This window comes from Apaloderma vittatum, unplaced genomic scaffold (assembly GCF_000703405.1).
Source record: "Apaloderma vittatum isolate BGI_N311 unplaced genomic scaffold, ASM70340v1 scaffold22887, whole genome shotgun sequence".
Lineage (NCBI taxonomy): Eukaryota > Metazoa > Chordata > Aves > Trogoniformes > Trogonidae > Apaloderma > Apaloderma vittatum.
Genome location: NW_009727016.1, coordinates 1 through 14986, shown reverse-complemented (window position 1 = coordinate 14986; position 14986 = coordinate 1). Strand labels below are relative to the sequence as shown.

Sequence of the window (14986 nt, the reverse complement as noted above, 5' to 3'; positions counted from 1 at the left end):
GCATTTTCTGAGAGCGGTCATTTGGAATTTGCTTACCCCTTTTTCAGAACACTTACCGCTGTGCCAGACTAGCAGTAGGAGCAACTTTACAGCTGGTAGATGCTGTGATGTCAGGAAGAGTGTGCAATGGAATGGCATTAGTAAGGTAAGAAAATAAATGAGAAAGTTTTTGGGTTTTACCAAACTTTATTTTGTTGTGAGTAACCATATAAAACTTTGGTTTAGACCTCCAGGTCACCACAGCCAGAGAAATGCAGCTAACGGGTTCTGCTTGTTCAACAACGTTGCTATTGCAGCAGAGTATGCAAAATTGAAATACGGTCTGCAGAGGTAAGGGCATGGTTGCCTCGAGAAGCTTGTCATGTGCAAGTGGAGTATTTAAATAACTGGCATTGTGCTGGTTTAGGTTAATGTCTAGCATCTTCTGGGTGTCGTGTAACTTCTGTGGCAGAAAACCCTAATTTGTCTGTATGTTCTTTAGATCTAGATGCTGTGATTCTTCCACTGAATGTTTTCTTTTACTGATTTATGCAGAATCCTAATTGTTGACTGGGATGTGCACCATGGGCAAGGAATTCAGTATATATTTGAAGAGGATCCAAGGTTTGAAGGAATTTTTAATTATTTTTTTTAATGTTAGCTTGTTTAAGATTGCTTGCCTCTGTAGAGAATAAGATTTCTTAAATTTCTAAAACTAGAATATTACAAAACATCCTCCTTGCTATTTTAGTCACTATTTTTTTACTTCTAAAAAAAGGGGAAAAAAAGTATAAAAAAAAAAGTAAAAAAGTAAACTAGACAGAAGAATGTAGGAAAAAAAAAGAAATCTGTCAATCTGTTCTACTTTCTTTAAAGAATAACAAATGCAAAACAAGCAATATGAATACCTTGGTTTGCCAGTGATAAGATCTCTTCATGCTAGTATTCAGGTAATCTCTCTCTGTATTCTCAAATCTCTTACTTCAAGTATTCAAGTAGTAGTTGCCTAAAATACATGAGCTTGGTATTGTTTTCAAAAGAGCCACAGGGCCAAGTCTGTTTGTCTGAAAATAATGCCCTGTCTTTGAAGGGTGTGCATGCATACAAGAAATCTGTAGCAGGTTAATTTTTAGGTTAATTTTAGCACCAGACCTACTGTACCAAGTTTCACAGTCCACATCCATTAAGAAAACTAAGGAGAAAGGACAATTCTATTTTCTTGCCTTCAGTCAATACAGTCACCATGTTCAGGATATAAAAGCCAGTTCTGGAAGCTTTTTGTTAAGATAGATTTGGTTTTTGTATCTTGCAGTGTTTTGTATTTTTCCTGGCATCGCTATGAACATCAGGAATTCTGGCCCTCACTCAAAGAATCTGATTATGATGCTGTGGGTCTGGGAAAAGGAAAAGGTTTTAACATAAATTTGCCTTGGAATAAGGTAAGTGTTCACAGCACAACAAACAAAGCTCCTGCACTGGCTGTATTGTGCTTTGCCTAGCACTTTGAGATGTGCACTGTGTCACTCGCGTGGCAGATGTCTTAGCAGTGGACATCCTTCCTGTCAGTGGAATGTCTGCTGAAAAAATATGGCTCAGAATGTGATAATGTTTAAAAAAAAAAGGGGGGGGGGGGGAGAAAAACATACTGGTATTTGGTTGTGGGTTTTTTGTTGTGGCTTTATTTTCTTGAATAGCCATCAAATCAGAAAGTGTTTCAGGAGATGATTACATCCATCCTTGTTCAGCAGAGAGCTGAAGCTCATATTTAAAGAGTAAAAATGGTGGATATCTGTGCATTTTACTTAAATGGAGTTGATTTTACTTCATAAGCTTCCCTTGAACTTTTTTTTTATTTTCTCTGAAGTCTTGAAGAACCTGAGAAAACTGTTACTCTAACAGGAAAATGCAACCTGTATTTTTCGTATTTTACAGGTTGGGATGGGTAATGCAGATTACCTTGCTGCATTTTTCCATGTATTGCTTCCGATGGCTTTTGAGGTATTCTTTTGTTTGTTTTTTACTGCTCTGCTGTTTGAATAGCAAATCCAAAGACTACTTCCAAAGTGCTACTTAAGCAGGTACCACTGAATATTTCATAGAAATGCAGTAATTGCCAGTAGCACAGTTAATACATTATTTTTGCTGGTATGACTGATGTCCTGATCAACTGAAGAGTATTTATGGAATGTTAGCTTTTTAAACATTCAGTATAAAGATCTGCAACTTCTCTAGCGGGAATGAAAGTAGTATAAAAGGGTAATCTTGGGGTGTGGTTTTTTTATTTGAGGAGGGTCTTTATTTTTATTCATATTGTAGCTGAAACAACAGCTGGATGTGGTACAGTTGAAATCTGGTACAAAATTGAAAATAGGATGTAAGAATGTGCTGTAACTCTCTCTGTTTTATAACAGTTTAATCCTGAACTGGTTCTTGTCTCCTCTGGATATGATTCTGGAATTGGAGACCCTGAAGTAAGTAACTTGTAGCATTTGTGTTGTCAGTTGTGAATCTCTTTGCAAAATGTTCCTACTTCTGAAATGTCCTGCGGTTGCTTGGTGAAATTCGCTTCAACCAAGTTAAAAATATATGTTCGAGTCTTTAAGCTGACCCCAGCTTAGTAAATACCACGATGAGACATGTAAAGACAGATTATCCCATAGGCATAAGTAGTGGGTTGATTTTTGCACCTTTCTTTAAAGCAGCTGTTTCAGCATTTTGTTAGATACAGCGAGAAGCCTGTATTCCAACTCGGACTCATATATTTCAGAGTGTATGGGGATTTTTTAATGATGTTTTTGATTAAGGGTTTCAGCTCTTATAAATTTTTCTTTGTTTTAGGGTCAGATGAATGCCACTCCTGAGGTTTTTGCCCACCTTACCCATTTCCTGATGCAGTTAGCTAATGGCAAGCTGTGCGTCATCCTAGAGGTAAAGACTTTTGGAACCTACTCCCTGGGGAAGGGTCTTTTTATCAGCCATGTAGAGCAAGCCGGAAGCCATGAAATGAAGCTTCTCGACAAAATAATTTTATTCTTTTTATCTTTCTTCTGAGAATTGGGAATGCAAAAATGGTTAAGACTTGACAATGCTCTTACATATTAAAAGAATTGCCTGTCTTAGAACCTGGTGGGGGGGGTAACTTAAAATTTTGAATCAGAGGTGCATATGCTCATTATTAAAAAAAAACCAAAAAAACAACAAACCAAAACAGACGCCACAGATAGGTTCAGTTCTTGTGAACAGTGACTAGTCTGGACAGTCCCAAACTCATTAAAACGTATTTAGTGAACATTACCAATGTTTTTTTAAGCGTGTCTTATTCCAGGATTGTTTAAAAAAAAACTTTGACCTAAATATACTTGTACTTAGTAATGAAGCCCTTACTAAATTCCATCTTTTTTGATTAAAAGCCTCTATGCAAGGTCTTTTAAAGAGCTGCTTTTTTTTTTTTTTTTAAACAAAATTGTTTCCTCTTGAAATACGGATTTCAAGAAACTCCCTGTTTCTGCTGCATGTTAGAAAAATGGTGGCTTTTCAGGTAAATAGGTGTGGGGGAATATTCCTGCCAACAAGGTCTCTAAGAATGAACTGTTTAGTAATTAATTCACTTGGCCTCTGTTGTGGATGACCTTTCTTCCATCATCCTTCTTTCCAACAGTTATTACAGATATTTCTATCTCTTGGATGTAGTTCAAATAAGCTTCCCCTTCTAGTATAGGTGATGTGACTGTTCCTCAGGTGGTATGCAGGAAGTGATCCATCATCTGTAGTTTAGCAGTCTTAAATCCACTTCAGATATTCTCCAAATTCTGCCAAACCATTAGGACAACCACATCTTAAAAGCGTGAGGCTGTCGGAGATTTTCCTTGTACAAACGTCTTAGGAGGACTGTGATGGTCTCTGTCCTTTAAGGGATCTTCCACAAGAATCTCTGAAGATAGCGTGTTGTGGATAGGAATGCAAAAGATGTACGTTTCCAGGGTTTTCCTGGCAAAATTATGACTGATATCTGAAATTATTGAACCATGAAAAAGTGACTTGAATCATGGGATGCCAGTGAAGTTCAGCAAGTAGCCTCTGGCGTACTGTTCTCATGTTAAAATCATTGACTTGGATGTACTTGCATGTCATCTTCTATTTCTGTAAATTCAGATACATTTCAAAAGTTTTGGGATTTTTTTTCCATGATGATATTCAGATAGATGTTACCTGTTCCTTAGGTGACACAAAATTTGTTTTTTCTAGGGTGGATACCACTTAAAGTCATTGTCTGAATCAGTCTGCATGACTATAAAAACTTTGCTTGGAGATCCCATACCTCAAATAACTGGAGAAATGGCACCTTGCCTAAGGTAAGCATATGAAGAATTTTATAACAACCCATGTATTTATCAAAGAGACTAAAAACATGGATGCTTTGAATGTTGTGCTGAGGGTTTTAATAAGATGCTGTATAATATATTATTTTCTGCTTTGGATAACTTGCTTGCCAAAAGAGTCATCCAAGGTACCATTTTGTATACTTTTGTTACTGTAATTATTTCCAATTGCAAGAACTTGCTGGCTTGTAATTTTATGCCAATTATAAATATAATTTTTTTTATAATTTTATAACCCTGGGCCTTTTTATCCTGTAAAGATCCATTTCACTCAAGACTGAGAATCAAGGCAATGACGATTAATAACAGCCACTATTTGGGAAAGTATGTAATTGTGAGGGTCAGTTCTTTAGACTGCAGAGCCCTTCAGTTGCTGCTGCACAGCAATAGCTGTTGCAGACCTTTCATCAGGGAGAGCTGATGCTCTGCAAAGCCAGGCTCCATGACTCATTGTGTTTCTGGAATTTGGAGCATTGAGGCCTGGGGTGCTAAAGCACTTGACTGTGTGGAGATGTACCAGGATAATTAAGGTCTAGCTTCTTTCTGGAGACAGAAAGATTGTGTTTGCATGGTGGCAAATCTGACCTGGCAAAGTCCCACATCTTTCCACCTGTCTGTACCATCTCATCTGCATCTCCATGTCCTGTCCTCAGGCTCTCTTCCACCGCAGCAGTTGTCTTGTGCTTGTTGTTTTATTGGTTTTTTTCCCCAGTAGTAATGCTCCTTGCATATTTTGGTGCAGCACTTGCCAGTTGGCTGTGTTCATTAAAACTCAGAGCTCAGATGGGTCAGGGAAGAAGGGTAGATACATGCTCTTTGTGGGCAGAGTTTGGTAAATTCTGTTGAAGCAAAGCTGGTTATTTTGTTTCCAGCACATCTCATAGCCCCTATATCACCTGTTCTTCTCTACCAACTCTAGTATCTGAAGTTGCTACTGTCCGTCGTCCTGGGTACACAGAGATGCAAGGAATGTCATTTACTTGGTTGCTGAACAGATAGTTTTGCTTTTGAGTGAATCTACACCTTTACATTGTGTAGATAAAATCTCTGATGGAGCAAAGAAAGGTGAAATCTTGCATTTCTGAAGTCAAGGACTTCCTCCAGCAACAGGGTCAGAATGTCACTCAGTGTGCATAAATGTCTGTACGTACTGCACGTGTTCTTAACTTCTCTCTTTTGACCCATGAATCTAATCTTTCCAAGTAGTCTGCCCACTCGCTTTCATTTTTTCTATAGTTTTCAGTTGCATATTTTGTTTACGCTTTTTCATTGAGATAAGATATATTTCCTGTATTTTCATTAGCAGTGATACTGTTAATCCTGTTCTTTTGTAGTGCTGTTGAATCCATTCAAAATGTGAGAGGAGCACATAAGCCCTACTGGAAATGGTTGATGTATGAAGGTAATTACTCTTCTTCAAGCAAATGGGATTGGTAAATGGATTCACACAGAAATTCAGATTATTAATACTAGTACCTGTGAGTTAAAATAACTGAGCTACCAGATATTCATCAAGTGACTGATGAAGCAGTGTGAGGCTTCATTCATTGCAAAAAGTAGTGCTTTGATATCTTCATCTGGGAATGCCGTTTTCTGTGTCAAAGATACAGGCATAAAATTTGTTAGCATTGATGACCTTTTGCTAGATTAAAACAGATGTAGCAGCACTGAAAAATAATGTCTGTGGCAGGAAACACTGTAGCTGGTGTATGGAAATAATTATGAACACTATGAATACAGATGTACTCTGGTTTGTAAATAAAAGTAACCATATATGATCACACTGTCATTTCAAACTCCTATCTTTTTTTTTTTTTTTTTGCTTTAGACACATCATTGTTACAGAATGTGAGCACCAAATTGTACCTACCAAAGAAGGCTAATCCAAATCCCTCCACAGAACATGAATCTAAAATAATTCAAAACAATGAAGCCGCCAAAGTAGAAAGGTTTTTGGAACTGCACATGAAAAATATTCTATTTCCAGTGCCTCCCATCAAAACAGCAACAACTGACTCTAGAGGTTCAGCACATTCGCTCCCTGTACCTGTTCATTTGATGAAGGAAATGGACAAAACTGAATTAAAAGCTCTTGTCAGGTTGGGGTTTTTCTTTGAGAAAACTATTTCAATGGAGATTAAGCAGTTAGTACAAATGTATTCCTTTAGAAAGAGATTTTGCTGGGAGGGTGCCTTAAAGCTCTCTGTTCACTTTTAGCTCTAAAAATTGCCAAACTGGTCTGATTTAAGCTCAACTTTCTTGTCCTAGTCTAATTTTGACAGAGCTCTATTCACTGAATATTGTCAAACATGTCTGCTTTCTTCTCTATGCAGAACTCAGTCATGGTTTAGAGAGCTCAAAACTGTCAGACAACAGTGTCGTCATCTTGCTGCCTGAGCTCAGGTTTTTGAGAATTGATATTTAGCACCTACACAAAATACACCCCGTCAATACTAGCTGTGAAGGACCTCATCGGTGTTTTATTTGAAGGAATTGTTGCTTCTAACCTGGTTTTTGTTCACGTGATTTGTTTTGCAGTGGCTTTTACGCAGACCTCGTGACAGAGGACAAAACTTTGCTCTCTCTTGGCAGTATGTTGGCTGTCCTAGATAAAATACTGAAGAAGGAGGTAATGATAAACTGCTTTGATTTTGGGGTGATGGGGAGAGAGAGTTGAATTAGTCTGATTTTTTGCTTCTATTGTATTGTCATCCAGATATTAGTTACTATGTAGTTCACAACCCCACTAATCTCAGATAGAATGTGCTTGGCTATGAGAGAGAGCGTGCCAGATGAGAAAACAACTATTTAGGGATCGTTGTTAACCCCAAGACATCTTTCTAATGATCTTTTGAGCAAGACATTGTCCAGCTTTTCTGCAGACACAGCATGTGAGTCAGTAAGAGCTTTCTCATCGCTCCAGCATACCCATGAGCAGGGCATTCCCTCTTGAGTAAAGGGGAGCAGAAGCTGGTGTATCGAGCACCAGTGAGCGGCAGCAAGAAAGTGAACAAGAAATGTCAAAAATGTTCCTGTCTCGGTACACAGTTTTGCCTCCTGTCTTTAGGAGAAAATTTACTTCTGCATCACCCTTCATCACCAGATGTCATGCTCTGCACAGCTGCACCCACTTACAGTTATTTGTACAACACTTTACCCGGAATAAATTTTGATTTATGCATGTACACACACACCCTTCAGTGGAGCCGTGTGCTGTGATTCTGAATGGAGTAATTCCAGTTCAGCGTTTTGATTCTTGCAAGGTCAGGAATGAAGGGAAAGCAGGCTTAGAGGGTGTGTGTTTGTATTTATGTATAAAAACTTGGAGAAGCAAAGAGGAAAAACTGCAGACAGGTTAAGAATATTACATTGTAATAAATCAGTCTATTCTTTTGAATGAAAAGCTCTCTTTCAGGTGCCAGGCCTCTGAGGAATAGTAACTTGCCAGAGCAGCCTCTTGTAAGCTCTCTTCTTGCTCTTGGAAGTCACGTATGAAGATCTTGGGGACAAACTTCTGACATTATAGCCTGCACATACCTCTAGGAGAGCCTATAAATAGATTTTAAAAAATGGTAACTGGCAAAAAGAAATAGCATCTGCAACTCATGAAAAGTTCTAAGATAAGCTTTTTGTGTTGACAAATATGAAGAAGAGGAGTGACAAGGGGAAGCATGCATTATCTTTTTGCTTAGCTTTCATGTAGAGTTCAAAGCACTACACAACACAAATACTGAAAGGACGACGGAGTAATACTCCCATTATATTTTTCCAGAAAGGAATAGTTTGCCCAGGTAAAGAGTCAGAATTCAGGGACAGCCTCCTTTTCATAGGGTGTATTTTTCTGGTGCGCTTGGCCTACTGGCATTCTGAGTGTGTCCAATCTGCAGAGTACCCGGAGAACCAGTCCAGATGGTTCTTCCCCTGCAGAAGCTGTTTTTACAGCTGCCTTTCAGCACAGCGCCATACCTTCTGAAGTAATGGAACAGCTCTGGGCACAATAATTAAATACGGTCTTTCTGCAGAAAATTAATAACATTTTCTTAAGCCTACTGTGATAGATCATTATGATTCTTTTTATACAGCTGTAGCTTTGTTTAAATGATACATAAAAACAAGTAAAAATACAGGTGTTACAGGTAAAAAGTGACATGATCTTGTGCAGCAATAATTACTTGCAAATGCAAAATGTATTTTGCAGGTATGCAATGGAATTGCAGAATCACCCACAGCTGCTGTTTCAGTTGCTGTTGCACTAAGGCATTCTGTTCGGTTTGGATTTCAAAGGTAAATTGTATCTTTTGCATTTGGGGCCCTTTGGCAAAATGTAAAAATAAGATGCTAAATGTGTGAAATAGGGCTAATTGCCTTTGAAACCTCAATTTTGAAACGAGTAGCAACTCCACGCACATAGCATTTTCAGTATGAAGTACAGACAATATTGTCTCTTCCAGCAAAATCCTTTTGCTAACCAAAGGCAAAACATTTTTAGGGGTGACTGCTGGGCTAGCCTACATTTTCTTTGTTAGATTTTGATTATCTTTGGCCTGAGAAAAATTTTCTTGGTTTTGTTTTTTCTTCCCAGCATTTGTTAGGAGGAAAAGAGTTCCCTTGAGCTATCATAAATGTGTTTTATACTTCTAATGGACCTGATTCCGAAACAATATAAATTCTTTCTTATGTATGTAATCTACATGCAAACTCTTCAAACAAATTGCACTAACTGAAAAAAAATCCTACTTGTAAATATACATATATTTTTCTTTGTTTTCTGCAGAGTGCTTTGTATATTTGTTGGAGACATGCAAATCATACCGAACACAGAAGACGGGTGAGGTTTTGCTTTAGTTCATTAAGTCAAATCCCAAAGGCTTTATAAATGTTCATGAGTGTCCATACGGACGATGAAATCAGGACTAAGGAATCAGTCGTGAGCTGATGCTTGTTAAATTTAGCTCAAGTAAAAATAGAAAACATCCCCAAATACATTTCTAAAGACAAACTGCTACTTCTGAGTGCCACTTTGTAAGTTTAGTGATAGGTTTAAGGTATAATCCTTCTGTATTAATTGAAATTTAGATTGTTACTGAAAATGGAATTGAAAATGTAAAATGTTAGAGAAGGCAATTATTAATTATATAGGTTATACTCCACCCCACAGGGGGGCACATACTGCTGATGGTGCATTCCTTATTGAAACTCATCTTCACTTCTCTATAACTTCTTTTTGCCATTTTTTGCCACTTCTTTGTCTTGAAAGTAATTTCCCCATAGTCTTTTAATACTCTTTTAAAAAATACCTTTGAAAAGGTTTTAGTTTTAATTGGTGTTTACATTATGGCATGTAGCAATGCAAACAGTAATTTGCTCTTGTGTTATGAATTATCATTTAAAGAACAAAGAAAAAATCTTTTAATCTCATTGGAAGCTGTTGGCTAAATACTCGGGTGTGGCTTTTATTTACAGAAAGATACTTGTGATACATATTTGCAAGAAAGAACAGCCTGGAAAGATCAGCTCTAAACACTATATTTCTCTGAACTGGAAAGAGGTAAGATTCACTTTCTAGAAACAATATAAGAGAAAACCTTTTTTTAGATTGAAATAATAACATGTATTTACAGATCCATAAAATAACACCAAGCATCACACCCTTCAGTGCAGTTTGTATCTTTGAAATTACTGTCTTGCTCTTGCCAGACTACTACTCTTTTACAGATCTTTAGAGTGTATTAAAGGTCATTTAGATGTGGTATTTGGGGGTATGGTTTAGGGGTGAGCTTTGCAGAGTAAGGTTAATGGTTGGACTCTATGATACCAAGGGTCTTTTCCAACCCAAATGATTCTGTGATTCTATTAGAACACATAGGTTTGATGAAAACTTCAGTAGCTGCAGTAGTTCATCTTCAAGAAGGCAGAGCTACACTGTATAGACACTAAGGAAAAAATGAATAATCTGCATGTTTAATACAAAAATAGCTGTGAAAATAAATCAGTATCCTGTTTCTTAGGTCAATCAAAAGCTTTTTTGAGACTCACCTTACTGTTTTAGTTTATATCTGGGAATTTGGGGCTTTCCATTTGTATTTAACAGTTTCTCATTGTTGTTAAAGGATGCTGAAGGGAATGACTTCTTTTCTGCAGTACTTGGACTCATTCTTCCCATAGCATACAGTTACCAACCTAACTTGACAGTAATAGCTGTTGGACCAAACAGGAGCCTTGGAATAAGTGGGATTTCTCTGCTCTTCACTTTACTACAAGGATTAGCTGAGTCTCGAATGCTTGCAGTGGTTGAGGTAAGAAGTGGCGTGAAGGGCAGAGCTCAGATGCAGCAGCAGCGTGCCTGCTAGGAACTGCTTCAGGCTGCTCAGTAGAAAACAATTGTGGTGTCTGTACTGTCTTTGGCAGCCCTGAATTCATGGCCCAAATAGCCCCAGTTTCTCTCTGGCCTGAGAACAAGACAAGACAGAGATGCAGACTGAGCTGTAGGCAGCCTGTGCCACTGGAAAACGGAGGCATGAATGCAAGCCTGTGGTTTTGTCTCCAGACAGGAGGTGTTCTGATAGTTTCCCACAACTTCCCTTTCCACTTGGGATTCTCAGCTCGGGGTTGTCCCCTGAAAAGAGATGCTTTCTGCCTCTCGGTTATATGGCCTCTTCCCATCAAATGTGAAACAGCCCATTGTCCTGTTTCCCATAAAGCACTGAATTTCCCCTCCTGCTCTCCCCTGTCCTGTACCTTGTCACACACAACTTCCATCATCCAGATCAATCAGCATGGCACATACCCTTTAAGTGAACTTGATTACCACAATACAGAACTTGACCCATCTCCCTGTGCTTTGTGTATCTGATGGAGCGCATGGGAAAGGAAATAAAGAATTCGTGGATCTTTTCCTAATCTAGTGTCTCAGTACACTGCTGCATTAAGAATTTCTAAATTTAGGAGGTCGGAAGCTGTATCCAGACCAGTGTGTGCTAAGTGCCAGTGAGAGTATCTTCCACGAGTTTGTCTAATCTCTTAAAGAACTCAGCTTACATTCTCGGCCTCTGCAGCATCCTGGGGCTGTGAGTAACATAATTTCTCCCATGATTGCTTTTGTGCCTTCTAATTATTCTTTAATGAGAAAAAAACAAGTAATTGTTCATGTATGCCATTTTATTCTAATCTGTTTCCAGCAAGTATCCAACTGAAGACATACTACTCATTAAGCTGCTAGTTAAGTGGATTTTGACATACTTCATTCTGTAGTTTTCTCAAGTGTTATTTAATTTACAGTGCTGATATGTAAATTGTCTGAGCTAATATAATTTGTGCATTGATATACAGTGCACAGCAATAGTATATTTGCACGTTACTAAGCAGGAGTATGAAATGGGAAGAATTTCTGATATTCTGGAGGTTAAACTAAAGATAAAAAGAAATTTAGGCATATCTCTTTTAAAAATGAGACTGCAGGTAGTGTCATGACAGGATTATCTAATATGTGGAGATTTTCCAGTGCGTGGTCTTGGCTTTTTAGACTAGTTGAAGAAAGACTTAAATCTCTAAAAAAAAAATAGTTACAGTCTTCAAAATAAATGTTAATAATCCTTATATAGTACAAACGCCTCAGAATATAATTTCTGTCAGTAAATGACATTGATTTAAATTGTTAGGAGTCCAAAAAAGTCACTTTTTGATGAAGCAAAATGCAGCGCTGTTTCCTACAGATAAAGAATAAATGATGCATGAGGTAAACAAGCTCCATGCTCCCCTTCCTTCCTAACATTTTTTACCTTTAACCCAGCACTGTTTTTTTTCAATCACAAAAGAAACGCTGAGATTCTTTCTCTATTTGAAATTTTTTAAAAAAATGTTTTAAAGGCAATAAAAATTAATTTACCTTTTTCAGAAAAAAACTTGCCCCTTTCGACACGTTTTTGATTGAAAATTGGAAGTTGCTTATTATTGCTACTAACACTAGCAACATAATTACAAAAGCTTGTTTTAAAATATTTCATGTGTTGCTGAAACAAAGTTTGATTTACAGGAGTGTATTTTGGTTTTTTTCTTTTTTCTTCTTAAATAGGACGGAGAGATAAATTTAATGGAAAGTGTAGCCAAAGCATTAGTGGGTGCTTCTACACCTCACTTTGGAGTCTTTGTACCTCCTACCCAAGAAAAAGTAAATAAAATAAAAAGATTAAGAGACCAGTTTCGGCAGGAATGGAAAATGCTTCAGTGTTCCGGTAAGCTGTCTGGTTTTATCTTTAGTTCTTACTAAAACATGCAAGTTTCTGAAAAGATGATAAAATATCGCCGGATCCTGCAAGTCAGTGGGATATTAAAGTCCGTGGGAGCACAGTGATCTAATGTGAAAAGGATGAAACTATAAATGCTTTTAATTCAGCCACTTGAGCCAGCAAGTAGGAATTTCATCACATAATAACTGTACCCTTGGGAACTTTGAATACTGTTACCCACAGTCTTGAAATGAAAGTAACAAAATATTATGTGCTTAACGAGTAGTTAATGTGCACTGGCAGAATCAGGTTACTTTTTTTTTTTAATTTACATTTAACTCATCCACAAATAACTTGACTGACCTCAACAGTGATTAGTCGCGCTTAAAGCATGTTCACAAACAGGAGAGGATCAGGTACTGCATTTTTATAGGAGGGAGATTAGGCAGGTATATATGTTTTCAAGCATACTTGTCTAGAAGCATTTCTCTGCTGATTAACTTCTGGGTTTTTAAAAGAAAAAGCAATAATAAAGGTGAGCACCTCTCTCTGAAACAAAATGCCCTGCTCTCCTTTGGAAGAAATGGCCAAGAACAGTGATCTGGTTCCAATAAAAATGTTCTTACAGACTTGGGGATTGTGGTATGAGCTTCATTAATAACTGTTTTTATTACTGTTCTTTTCAGTGAAGGATGGGGTTTCAAGAAATTGACTTCAGAATCATTTTACACAGCAGAAGAAAATGTGTTGCTGTTCATGCTGCCTTTAAATCAAGAAAGGAGATCGTCGATCTCTGAACGGAATAAGCTGTTCCAGTTGTCTCCTGTTTTTAAAATACTTGAAGTCCATATTTTCAGCCAGAGAATTGCACTTGCAGATTCTACATTGGCATGTTCAAGACTGACACTTGAAAACAATTCCTGTACTTTGTTACTGCAAATTGGGGCCTGTGTCATTTTTGACATTGTAAAGTCAGGCTTGCACATGCAGTAGGTTCACTGCACGAATGTTAAAGAAGTCCAGAAGGCAGGAATCTGAAATAAGCAAACATAATAGTCAAAACGTTTTAGTATTATTCAATATAATAACTGAGTGCTTGTACTGCTGCCCCCAACACCATTCCTTTGGGAATTTAAACTGAAAAACAGGTCCCTCAGATGAATGAAATTTCATTTCATAATCTGATTTAACGGGTTCACCTAACATGGTTTGTTCGTTTGATTTTTCTAATGAGTAATTGTCAGTTGTAAGAATTGTCAGTTATAATCATCACAGCTATAGTGTGATGATTAAATTTAGTTTCCTGAAGGACATGAGAGGAAAAAAGAAAAATATTTTGCATATATAAAATTAAATATGTAATAGAATACAGCAGTGCAAAGAGGACTTCCCTGCCCTCTTCAAACATACATTGTCTTATATAACAAATAAGGCCTCCAGACCCCCCGAGATTTGGCAGTGGCCTAAGGCTGACGTTATCATCAAAACAGAATAAACATCGCAAGGCAATATCCACAGTCTGCCTTAGTATTCCAGATAGGATTTCGGGCTTGTTTTCAGGAGCACTTTTCTGTGATTGTGACTTCAGTAATGCAGCTTCTTGATTTCAGACACTTCAAATGATGTTTATACCGGTGTTGCTGCTGGGATCTGCTTGACGTAATATGAGTAAATCTGTCTTTGCAGTTTTCTTTTTGCAGCTGTTGCCAGTGATTCCTTTCTCTTTTGTACTGCTTTTCAGTTATTGCTGGATGGCATATGATGCCCAATCCTTGACCACTTTGAAATGAAAATCTGTTTCAAAAGCCACTAAAAGCTCTGTCAAGCATTTTTCACAAAAGCTGAAGAACGTGAACATGTTCAGTTTCAGTTCCATATTTCTTTAAATTTAACTTCAAACTCCAGAAAGTATTTACTACAGTGTGGAAACTGGGCAGTGGCCAAACATCAGCTTCAGCACCACTCACAACAGGACAGCTGTCGACTTAGTCTTCTCTCTGAAGAAAAGAAAAAGTACTTTGACAACTCAGCGTTTTCAATGAAAAAACTTTTTCTCAGGAATATTTCAGCTCATTCCTATTTACCTGCCTTTGTTCAACTGCATTTCTCCAGCCAGTGGTTGAAGGCTACCGACGTTGTATTTTTTTGATACGTGTTTTTCTAAGATCTTGATCAAGATTATTAAAACATGGATTAAAGCAGCGAGTGCTCCTGGTGGAATCAGTTCGCGAATACGCTCAGGCGGTCTCGGTTCGGTTCTGTGGGGGGAAACGCGGCCCGGGCGGCGTTTCGTGCCCTCTGCCAAGAGCCTGGTTACTTCTTGTGCCGCGGGAACGGTTTTAAACTCACGAACCGGCCCCCACCGGCACCTACACAGGTTGCCCAGAGAGGGAGTGGCAGCCC

The 14986-nt window shown here is 37.9% G+C and overlaps 1 protein-coding gene across 1 annotated transcript; it reads left to right on the top strand.

The window, feature by feature from the left end:
* Nucleotides 1-11: 11 nt before the first annotated feature.
* On the top strand, nt 12-13295 carry HDAC10 (histone deacetylase 10; the record flags this gene model as incomplete). The annotated part of the gene is made up of 17 exons (XM_009873522.1): nt 12-145; nt 226-330; nt 535-603; nt 1292-1418; nt 1912-1977; nt 2391-2450; nt 2818-2907; nt 4225-4331; nt 5693-5760; nt 6346-6457; nt 6897-6987; nt 8557-8642; nt 9133-9186; nt 9822-9906; nt 10469-10654; nt 12430-12589; nt 13270-13295. Coding segments are annotated over 17 exons (1626 nt in total), but the record flags the coding sequence as incomplete, so codon positions are not given.
* Nucleotides 13296-14986: the final 1691 nt, after the last annotated feature.